Genomic DNA, 12,469 nt, shown 5'->3' on the forward strand with positions numbered 1-12,469 from the left:
GATGCTGCTTGGCCTGCTGTGTTCATCCAGCCCTGCACCTTGTTGTCTCGGATTCTCCAGCATCTGCAGTTCCTACTATCTCTGTCTTTTTCCTTGTTTATTTCAAGAGTCACATCTACTCAAGCCCGAATCGCTGGTCAGAGATCCAGAGTGCTGCCTGATTTTAATCCCTTCTCTATGCCAACTGCAAAAATATCAAAAACTCGATCAAAACCTGGATTTTGGCCTGGATAATTGTATCCCACTGAGTGACCAACTAAGTTCATAGACAATCCTTTTGATATTTTGCATTTGACTCATTTTAGAACAAAGAATCAGGAGATTGTTTTGTCTGAAGAAAGAAATTGCCGCATTTCCAATGGTTGGAGTTGCTAAATGTTTTCCTCTTCATTGTTCTCTGGATATGTTCCATCCTCCGCTCATCATGCAACAGGAAGCTTCCCAGTTCTCCCATTGTAAATTCCATTGCTCCACCCATCCTGGTTTTCTCAATTTATCTTTATAGCCTACTGAGAGTGATGACCAAGGGATTTGATTAAAACATACTGTTAAAGCAATGCTCTAACCTAGTATTATGTTTTAAGGTTTCAGCTGGTTTAGCAAAGCATCAATAGCATGTCAGGGCTGAAGTTGTGAAATTATTTCTTTCCCACCACCACTCCATCGATATCATTGGATGGAGAAATGGGAGTGTGATGTTATAAGTGGGAATAGTTAATAGTTTCCATCTGGAAAGAGGCAGCAGGCTGAGAATCTGCCTGAATGTAAAACAAGTAATTGACCAACACTGATTTTGTTATTTAACTTGGGTAACTTTTAATTTAAGTGTCACAGACTAAATGACGCATAAATCATCATTAGTTTGAAATAAAAGTTTACATAGGGGAGAATTGCATAACATCATCATCAGAGCGATCAACCCAATCGCAGCGGACCTGAAATCACCATGAAATTGTGAATTCCTCAATGGAAGATTCACTCATTGATTCAAGCTTCTCTCTTACCTTCTTCATTCTTGTAAGTTCCCAAGTCTCATGTTAGAGAATCAGACAGTTATTCCTGCTTTATGGCGCGTTTTTTTTTAACCAACCAACCAGGTGTTTTCCAATGGCAATCCAAGATGGCCTCTCCTGCAACTCTACCTCCTCCGTATGAGGCAATGCCTGACCTAGCACAGGGTCACGGATTAGTTTGCAAACACAGTTGCCCCAGAGTTTCATATAGTAAGGTTCTAGTTTGTTCCTCAGTTTATGTCAGATCTCAACCAGGGCCATGTGTGTCAGGTGTGGCTCAGTGGTTGCATTCTCAGGTACTGTTCCTACCTCTGGACCAGGAAGCCTGGGTTCAAGTCCCATCTGCTCCAGAAGTGTATAGCAACATCTCTGAGCAGGTTGATTAATAGCTAGAAGGTTGTAGGTCCATTGAACTCCACAGATTCCTGGTAGATTTCTCGTTTGCTTCTCTGAATCCTCTCATCGCTGAAGAGTCCAATGCAAGTTTGGTGTGGACATTCCCAGAACTGCCAGCTCTGTTCCCGTTTTTGCTTGGAGGAACCTCTGCAACTGTGGCACTTTAGGCTTTCCTCTGTGCATGTTGAATATTGTGTGTTTGTCTCAGATAGCCTTCAAAGCTCAGTGCTTGCCTCCACATGTGCCATTGATAGTAACATTTTCGCAAGAGCAGTGACCCTCAACGCAGAATTGAATTGACCGACTTCATGTGGTTTACCCTGAGACAGTTCTCCTTCAAAGATCTCCCTTGGTATTCTGTACTCATTGCAGACCCAGGATTCTGCACTTTCTAACTGTGGAGGCAATGGCCCAGTGGTATTATCACTAGACGATTAATCCAGAGACTCGGCTAAAGTTCTGAGGACCTTGGTTTAAATCCCACCACAGCAGATGGTGGAATTTGAATTCAATAAAAATAAACTGGAAACCATGAAAAAGCCCATTTGGCAAACTAATTCGGGAAAGGAAATGTGCTATTCTCACCTTGTCCAGCCTACATGTAACTCCAGGGACACAGCAATGTGGTTGACTGTCAACTGCCCTCTGAAATAGCATAGCAAGCCACTCAGTTCAAGACAGCTAGGGGTGGGTAGTAAATTCCGACCAGCCAGCGATGCCCACGTCACAAAAATGAATTTAAAAAAAGTTTGCTAGAGACTGGAACCCCGTGCAACAAGGTACCAGCTGCAGACGAGACCAAGGTAGATTAAGGTAACAGATCCCATGGTGCTGTTTCAAAGGTGATCATCTTCTCTCAGTCTTGGCCAGTGCTTATACCATAAGCAACATCAGCAAAACAGATTATGGTCATCATTTGGTTGCTGGTATTGGAGGCTTGCTGTGTGCAAATGGGCTGCTCCATTTCCTACGTAACCACATGATTCCACTTGAATATATTGTTGGCTCACTTTGGAAAGCCATGAAAGGTCTTGCAGAAAAGCAAGTCTTTGCCGTTTACTTGTATCAGGGCAGTCTCTGGGATTAGGTCGTGAGGAGAAGGGGAGGTGGGGGTCATTAGTTGCCACACTTGTCCCAAATTAAGGGAGGGAAAATAATCCATAGATTCTGCTTCTAATCGGAAGGATTAAATGTCTTGCGTCCATTGTGTACACTGGTTACCTGGTCACATTATTGGAGTGTGAACATTGGAGCGATTGGCATTACAGTTTTGCTAGAGGGTCAATAGAAATCTCCTAACTTTGTTTAGCCCAGCGTTTATTCCAGTTGCCTTGAGTCCCACCTGCTGCAGAGAAATTGGAGAACTAACATGGAAATTCACGCAAGCAATAAAGAAATGGACTGTTTTCCACTGTGAGAGATCCAGCACACTTTGCTGCACACACAACATCCTGATTCGCCAGTGAAAGCGAGCAACTTGAAATAGATACAATTGGCACCACTCCCCCTCCCAGTTTTTCTGTATGACTGTGACTCCCGTGAACGAGAGGTTAGCTTGTTTTTGTACTCTGAGGCAGCCAATGCAGACCAGTTATTTTCTGACAAACATTTCTCAGGAACATCATTGGACCAGTCAGACCTCCACATACATGTAAACCCTGAAAGAGGGAAGGGAGGCGAAGAAGCAAGAATAGAGAACAAAGTAATTTTACACAATAAATTCAGTGAACTATTACCTTGGTATTCCACTACTTATATTAACCATGAGTATTTCTTTTCAGGATTGAAACCAGACACTACCTATACCGTGTCCATTTTATGTCTCACTGTCTTTAACCAGACACTCAGCTCCAAGCCGCTTAATATCACTACTCTCCCATGTATGTATTTGCAAACTTTACTATCAGTCTAAAGTTGTCACTCACTGTCTCTCTGTAAGAGGACTGAAATCTTTTCCTCATACTGACTGAGGCTCTATTTTATTGGCAGCTTTGAGATTCATCGTCAATGTGTATGCTTCCCATATAACCTCATCTACTGCTGTGATTGGCTGGGATCTACACCCTGCAGACGCTGCCCTGGTTTGGTCCTACTCCATTACCTGTGGTCCTTATGAAGGTGGTGGACCCAACAAGAATATAATTGCATTCCCTCCAATAACCACTGTGATCCTCACAGGTAAAGACATGGTAAATGTGGAGTGAGAGTGGTCTTTTGCCTCTATAATCTCAAATTTTGTGCCTATTCTGCTGAGTTAGGGACAGAAGCACAGAGATCCAGTAACTTTGGAGATATGTTCTGGAGTAAGACCCACTTCCATCAGGACCCTGTTCCATATTGGCAGCATTGAACTTTATATTGGGTTATAGGAGGCTTCATCAGATTACAGAAGTGATGTGACATTAAAATAAATCAAGTTAAAGATCAATATTAAAACTAACTTAAGATAAAGATCAATCAGGAGGAAGTGTGTAGGAATGCTAATGACCTGTGACGCGTGACAGTACTGAGGGGTTAAAAAATGTCAATATTGCTAGCAACTAGGTGAAAAGCTTTGCATCGGATCTTCATCCTGAAACAAAAAGATTGTTACAGCTCGAAGAACCAGTTACGGGATTCTCAAAGAGATTTCAGGCAGCACAGTGGCTCAGTGGTGAGCAATGCTGCCACCAGGGTCCTGGTTTCGTTTCCAGCTTCGGGCGACTGTCTGTGTGATGTTTGCACATTCTCCCCGTGTCAGCGTGGGTTTCCTCCCACAGTCCAAAGATGTGCAGCTAAGGGTGGATTGGCCATGCTAAATTGCTCAGAGTGTCCAGGGATGTGCAGGCTAGGTGGGCTAGCCATGGAAAATGCAGGGTTAAAGGGATAGGTAAGAGAGGTGGGTCTGGGTGGAATGCTCTTTGGAGGGTTGGTATGGACTCAATGGGCTGAATGGCCTGCTTCCACACTGTGGGGATTCTATGATTTCCTTTCCTGAAATTTTAATGCAAGATTGAGATAACACAAAGAAGCATGCATAATGTATAATACAACCAAAAGAATTTATAGCTATGCAAATCTTAAGATCTCATTGAGAACCTTTGCTCGGGAAAAGTACACTTCACCAACGAGGTAATGGAGGAGCTGTACTATCTATTTGATGACCTGCAGTAAGATCTTTATGGATGAATCCACCTCTCAATGTGTAGGTGATATTGTTTTTGATTTAAACCAAAGCTGATTTCAAGCAATGACTTATACCATGCATTAAATTTCCAAATCAGAGAATCGTAGAATGGCTACAGTAGGAAGGAGACCATTCAGCCATACACATGCAGGCCTTTTCTCTGTAAAAGCAACTCAGCAAGTCCCACTTGTTTGTCTACTTGCATAGCCCTAGAATTTGATTTAACTTCATCTCCTGGATGTGAAAAATTCATAGAATCATATAATCCCAACAGTTGCTAACAGGCCATTTGGTCCATCGAGTCTGCACAAACCATTTGGACGGCCTTCCACCCTGACCCTACCCCCGACCCTGTAACCCTGCATTTCCCATGGTTAATCAACCTAACCTGCACATCCCTGGACACTATGGGCAATTTAGCATGGCCAATCCACCCTAACCTGCACATCTTTGGACTTTGGGAGGAAACTGGAGCACCCAGAGGAAACCCACACAGACACGGGGAGGATGTGCAAACTCCACGCAGTAGAATCCCTACAGTGTGGAAGCAGGCTATTTGGCCCATCAAGTCCACACCGACCCTCCAAAGAGCATTCCCTAAGGCTGGAATCGAACACATGTCCTTGGCACTGTGAGGCAGCAGTGCTAACCACTGAGCCATTGCGCCACCCACAAATTAATTGAACGCTCATGGGGAAACAGTGGCCTAGTAGTATTATTGCTGAACTATCAATCCAGAGACCCAGATAACGTCCTGGATACCCGGGTTCCAATCCTGCCACAACAGATGATGGAATTTGAATTCAATAAAATATCTGGAATTAAGAATCTAATGATGATCATGATCCCATTGTCGATTTTTGGAAAAATCCATCCTAATTACTAGGGAAGGAAACAGCCATCCTTACCTGGTCTGGCCTACATGTGACTCCAGACTCACAGCAATGTAATGACTCTGAACAGACCTCTGGGCAATTAGGGATGGACAATAAATGCTGCCTGGTCATTGACACCTTCATCCCATGAATGAATAAAGAAAAAATATTTATATGAAAAATGTTCAAATTGGTTTTAGTTTGTACAAAAACAATTGATCTTAATTTTAATAAAATAAAGCTTTCCCAGGATATCCACCCCATGTAATTCCTTACTATCACTGTGATTTTTCTTTTTTCCCATTCAGTTCACACAGTCAGATAGATAGCCTTTGCATAATCTATCCTTCTGTATTGTAGGTAGTTGAGGACCTAGCAAGGACTCTGTGGCACTCCACCACAGACAGCTTGCCAATCCATGAAAAACCCATTATCACTTCTCTCTGCTTCCTGTCCACTCAGCGAACCTATATCCATGATATTAGGTTCCACCCTGCACCATGTGCTCTTGTCTTGTGCAGCAACCTTTTGATGTGGCATCTTTTCAAATTATCTTTGCAAAATCCAAATATGTCACATCTACTGGTTCCTCCCTTCTCATTTCACAAAGCCATGCCTGACCAAATTGTGATTTCCTAAGTGATCTTTTTTTCAGGGAGTATAGTCAATCAGAGGGTTGTTCATGACTAACGAAGCTTTCCTATGTCTGCTATGGATTATTACCCCTTAAGTGAGACTAGAACAGCAGATGAGGGGGACAATAAGAAGGAACGTGCCTTCACTTAAATTGTCATAACAAGAACCTAGTGATTCCGAAAGGTGCAGTTCTATTGCCTGGATAGAACAGTCAGTGTCCCACGTGTTTGTAACTTTTTGTACATTGCGCAGAAGTTCCATTATAGAAAGATTGTCAGGACTTGGGTCCAGCTGCTTTTGAAGACATAATGGCTTCTCTCTGACATTTGATTGTATTTGAGTTGGGTGTCATCCAAAACCAGCGCAGTCACCACTTTAAAATGGAACCCAGTAAGTCGCCATCTTATTATTTTCCTTTAACAGATCTGAATGAGTCAACTGTCTACATTGTAACTGTTTCTGCAAAAACACTGTTTGGACAAGAGGACACTGGTTCGATGTTGAAGTTTATGACACAAAGCTGTAAGTATTCCTGATAAGTCACTTTGTTAACCACTTATTCTTGTTCCATTTAAACCAAGAGATGTCTAATGTTAAACTAAACTTAAGTGGAGTTGTAATCCCAGAGAATTCCCAGTTGCTCCACATAGATGTAACCTCTCTGTGCCTTCCACACGTGTTGCTGTATTGGCCCTCATCATTTCCTGACCTCAGGTGCAATTCCCAAATTGCCTCCAAAATCTGTTCCCCATGAAATTTGGTATACTGTTGGTCCAAAACATTTACTGTCAATTATTTGAAGCTTTTTATAAATCCAAATTGGCTCAAAGACTCTCCAACATTCCTCTATATAGAAGCTTCCAACAGCTGTCCCTGTTATTTCCAATCAGGATGTAGGTCTTAAAAAAAGCTTGGAGAGGTCCTTTTTTATCCCTCCAGCCTCTACTTGTTCAATGCTACCTGTTCCTTGTCTCTCCTGAATGTTTTTGACAGACTATTGTCAGTGATTCTCTGAAGATTTAAACATTTTGCTGAGGTTTTACCTCAGCACAATCACACCAAGCCAGCAATGCTTTACTCCTCCCTCTCTCTTCACTGTGTTCAAACGAGGACTCAGGGTCCTGTCCCCTAATCCACTTCATGGTCTCTCAGCAGCTCACATTTTCCAGCTCCTTTATCCTTTTCCCTTCCTCCCACAAGGAATGCCAACTCTCCAGTGGCCTCCGGGAATTGCCATAAATCTCCAGGACCCTGATAAGAGCTAAAAACAGTCATTTTCCATCAAACATTTCTGATTCATTTGTTGCAAAGTTATTGGATATGAGACATAAACTGCTTCGCTGACAGTCATGAATCATGCAATTGGGTTGATGAAATCTGCTCACTTTCCATTTGATTGAAGAAGACAGGATGCCCAGAGATAGGCAAATGAGGCGTCTAATTGCTGAAGTTTGATAGAAGGCCTTTAGAGGGAGTGTGTGGAACTGCCAGAAACATGGCTAAATGGAGTTGGTAACCCATCTCTTAGATATTTCACGCTGTTAAAGACAATGCTTGCAGCACCTTGCTGATTTATCCCTGAATCCTGTCTCATTTTTTACTCGTAGATTAGTTTTTTCCCAAAAAGGAAAAGTGCAATTAATTTGTCTCTTGCTTCCGCAGTTACTGTTCCATCAAACAAGACCCCAGCAGCACCCCAGGAAGTGAGGGTAGGAGAGTTTGAATCGTACTGTGTGCTTGTCAGCTGGAAACCACCTTCTGTGCCCCCGAATGACACCATACAATACAACGTGAGCACAAAGCCGGGACAGAAGGGAGTGGGCCCCTGTTGAAACCTTTTGTGATCTGTTTGAGTGGTGACAAAGTGGAGATTTTCTTTCCTTCTGCTAAACCCCCCTGTTAAAACAATGAGGATGAATTCAAGACATCAGCTTCATTTGGATTTGGTCAATGAGTTGAAAGTGCCAATTGGGTTCCATGGCTGTTGTATTCTGTCAGTAATAAGTCAGTGTAGTATTAAGGGTGCCTGTGACATCGTCATTGCATCTGAGGGTATAAAGAACTCATACTCCATTTTACTTCAAATCACTTGAAACTTGACACTGCTGGAAGCAGCTTCCTCTGTTATAAACTAAATAGCTTAGTATTAGCTCAGACATTGAAGAAAGTAATGTGTGTATAGAATAGTTAGTTGCAATGACTATCTGTTGGATTCTTCAATACCCCAATATCCACACCTAATTTCCTATCTTGTTTGAGAGATCAGGTAGAACAGCCTGTAGGAGACAAAGGTTGTTCTTGGGTCTCAGGAATATAGACCAGCTGGACAGGGGTAAATGTCATTACAGGTGTCTCCCTGAAGTTGGGTTGACGGCGATGATGTTCCAGGATGGTGTGGGGGATAGGGGTTAAGGTCAGTCGAGAAAAGGTCAATGGTGCTTTTAGATAATCTGCAAGGTGAGCGACTGGCACTCCAGAAAAAGAACTGTTTTATGTTAGTTTTTGAACTGGAACTCTGCTGTACACTAGCTATGCCTCTCTGGTGCGACAGTATACTGGGCTCTCCATGGCTGTAAGATAAAAAAGTGGGGCGAATAGGCTTGGCTAGAAGATTTCTCACTGGCATGTAGAAACTAATGAAGGTGAGGACTGGGCGGAGTTCAAATGCACTCTGGGAGAGTGAGCGTGGATTTTTTTTTAAACTGACAACCAATGATAATTTCATGGTGACCATTACTTTACACTAAAGATTTTTGTTAATTTAATTTGAATTCTGCCAATGTCCACAGAAGGATTTGAATCCATGTCCCTGGAGCATTAGCCTTATCCTCTAGATTGACAGTGAGGTGACATTTATACTCCACCATCTTCTCCCCAGAAATAAAGAATTTGTAGCTAGGCGTGCCAGAATGACAGGTCAACTTTCTTTTTAAATTACATTTTAACATGAGTCAGCAATGTGCGTAGAGGAAAGGAGAAGGCTCCCTTTCCCGTTTGTTTGTTATTCCACTTTCATAGAATCCCTACAGTGCAGAAAGAGGCCATTCTGCCCATTGAGTCCACATTGGCTCTCCAAAGAACATCCCACCCAGACCCACGCCCTCCCGAACCCCTGCATTTCCCATGGCTAATCCACCAGTCTGCACATCCCTGGACACTATGAGCAATTTAGCACAGCCAATCCACCCTAACCTGCATATCTTTGGACAGGGAGGAAACCGGAGCACCCGGAGGAAACCCACACAGACACAGGGAGAACGTACAAATTCCACACAGACAGTCACCTGAGGGTGGAATCGAACCCTTGTCCCTGGCGCTGTGAGGCAGCAGTGCTAACCACTGAGCCAGTGCATCACCTCTTCAGTGAAAAATCTCTTAATAAAACAGTATGAGACCAGTGTTCACTGTAGTGAGAGTACCATCCTCCGTATTATGTAGTGTTTGAACACTTCTCAGCCGCACTTCAGTGTAGCCTAAAACAACTGAAGTGTACTTGGTTCTCTGCCCAACAATTATCCCTCAATCAATATCTCAAACAGATTATTAGGCAATTTTTATTTTCTTTTGCTGTATATGGGAGCTGGCAGCATCTGAATTAGCAGGTATTCTAGTGCAGCTACATCACTGGCATCTACCCAGCAATCTGGAAAAGTCCTGTGCACAAAAAGCAGAATAAATTCAACCCAGCCAACTATCACCTCATCAGGAACAAAAACAGAAGTTGCTGGAAAAGCTCAGCAGGTCTGGCAGCATCTGTGAAGAACAAAATCAGAGGTAACTTTTCAGGTCCGGTGTCCCTTCCTCAGAACTCAGTTTTTACCACCTCATCCGTCTACTCTCAATTATCAGCAAAGTGACGGAAGGGATCATTTAACGGTGCTTCAACGGAAACCTGCTCACATATGCTCAGTTTGGGATCCACCAGGGCCACTCAGTTCCTGTCACCATAAAAGCCTAGATCCAAAATGTGGATCAACAAGCTGAACTCCAGGTGCAAGGTGGGAGTGACAGTGTTTGACATCCAGGCAGCATTTGACTGAGTCTTGCATCAAGGATTTCTAGCAAAAATTAAGTTATTGAGCATTGAGAAACATGCCGTTGGTTGGAGTCTTAGCCAGCACAAAGTAATGTGATTGTTAATTGATTAAGTTACTTGGTCAGTTATGGTTGGGCAATCATTGCTGGCCTAGCCCACATCCAATTTGCAGGATTGCCCAAACATAACTGACCAAGTAATTTAATCAATTAGCAATCATATTGGTGGATTGGCCATGCTACATTGCCCATAGTGTCCAGGGATGTGCAGGCTAGGTGGGTTAGCCATGGGAAATGCAGGGTTACAGGGATACGGTAGGAGGGTGAGTCTGGGTGGCCAAATGGCCAGTTTCCACACTATGGATTTAAAATAAAAAAGAATTTGAAAAAACACATTTGCTACATTACAAGATATTGTGTGGGTAGTATTTTTTTTTAATCAGGAGTCAGAAACTGCATTTCTGTAGCCCATTCCACATAACAAAGTCTCGTTACCAACCGAATGTCCAAAATGAACCATTCCTTTCCCTTCTTATTTCCATGTTTCCTTCTCTCCTTGTAAATCACCTCGAGGAGTCTCCCAGTGTGTAACAATAGTTTGCATTTATATAGCCCTTCAACAAAGTAAAGTGACCCAGGGCACATCACAGGAGTGAGATCACTAATAAAGTTTGGGTGAATGTACTAAACTGGGGGAAGGCTGCTGACAAAAATATTAGGCAGGAACTGGGGAAGGTGAACTGGGGGGGAACGACTGAAGGTAAATCCACATCTGGCATGTGGGAATCGTTTTAAATGTCAGTTGATTGGAGTTCAGAGCCAGCATGTTCCTGTGAAAATGAAGGATAAGGTTGACAAGATTCGGGAACCTGGGTTGACAAGAGAAATTGAGAGCTTAGTCAAAAAGAAAAAGGAAGCATACGTTATGTTTAGGAAACTGAAGACAGACAGAACCCTCAAAGAATACAAGGACAGCAGGAAAGGACTTTAAACATGGTATTAGGAGGGCCAAAAGGAACCATGAAATGTCTTTGTCAAACAGGATTAAGGAAACTCCCAAGGCATTTTACACATATATAAAGAGCAAGAGGGTAGCGAGGGAAAGGGTAGGTTCCCCAAAGGCAAATGAGTGTGGATCCAGAGGAAGTGAATGAGGTCTTTAATGAATATTTTGTATTGGCATTCATAAAGGAGAAGGACATGATGGGTGGTGAGTCTCACAAAGGATATATTGATATTCTGGGGTATGCTAATATAAAAATGCAGGAGGTGTTGGTTGTTTTGAAAAGCATTGATGTACGCAAGTCCCTAGGACATGATGGGATCTATCCCAGAATATTGAGGAAGGTGAGGGAGTAAATTGCTGAAACCTTACAAGAAATCTTTGTATCGTCTTTAGTCGCAGGAGAGGTGCCAGAGATCTGGAGAATAGCTAACATTCTTCTTTGTTTAAGGAGGGCAACTGAGATAATTTGGATATTACAGGCTGGTGAGCCTTACATCAGTGGTAGGGGAATTATTGGAGGAGATTCTTAGGGATAGGATTTACTCACATTTGGGAAAATATGGACTTATTAGTGACAGGCAGCATGACTTTGTACAGGGAAGGTCGTGTCTCACAAGTTTTTTGAGGAAGTGACAAAGATGATTGATGAGGGAAGGGCAGTAGATGTTGTCTATTTGGAATTTAGCAAGGCCTTTCACAGGGTCCCTCATGGCAGGCTGATACAAAAGTTGAAGTTGCATGGGATCTGCAGTGATCCAGTAATATCGATACAGAACTGCCTTAGTCATTGAATACAAAGATTAGCTAGCAGTGGAAGGGTGTGAATCTGACTGGGGATCTATGATTGGTGATGTTCCACAGGGATCAGTGCTGGGACCCCTGTTGTTTCTAATATATATAAATGATTTGGAGGAGAGTGTAAGTGGCCTGATTAGTAAGTTTGCAGGTGACGCAAAGGCTGGTGGACAGTGAGGGGAATACAGCAGGATATAGACAGTCTGAATACTTAGGCAAGGAAATGGCAAATGGAGTTTAATCCAGACAAATGTGAGCCAATGCATTTTGGGAGATTTAATGCAAATGTGAGTAGCATCACCATACAGAGGGATCTAGGTATACAGGTCCACAGTTCCCTAAGAATAGCAACACAATTGGATAAGGTGATCAAGAAGGCAAATGGCATGCTTATCTTCAAGGGTCGGGGCATAGAGTATAAAAATTGGCAAGTCATGTTGCAGTTGTATAGAACTTCAGTTAAGCCACATTTGGAATATTGTGTGCAGTTCTGGTCACCACACTATCAGAAGGATGTGGAGAGGGTACAGAAACAGATTACCAAGAC

General features: G+C 42.8%; 1 protein-coding gene across 1 annotated transcript in view; it reads left to right on the forward strand.

The window, feature by feature from the left end:
- Window positions 1–12,469, forward strand: part of LOC109933519 — a 58,169-nt gene that overhangs the window by 23,613 nt on the left and 22,087 nt on the right. Inside the window, exons 10-13 of the mRNA XM_048607809.1 lie at window positions 3,191–3,289; window positions 3,399–3,587; window positions 6,510–6,608; window positions 7,749–7,876. Coding sequence (XP_048463766.1) covers window positions 3,191–3,289; window positions 3,399–3,587; window positions 6,510–6,608; window positions 7,749–7,876 — 515 coding nt within the window. The remainder of the gene's footprint in view (window positions 1–3,190; window positions 3,290–3,398; window positions 3,588–6,509; window positions 6,609–7,748; window positions 7,877–12,469) is intronic.

This window comes from Rhincodon typus, chromosome 18 (genome assembly GCF_021869965.1).
Source record: "Rhincodon typus isolate 14 chromosome 18, sRhiTyp1.1, whole genome shotgun sequence".
Taxonomy (NCBI): domain Eukaryota; kingdom Metazoa; phylum Chordata; class Chondrichthyes; order Orectolobiformes; family Rhincodontidae; genus Rhincodon; species Rhincodon typus.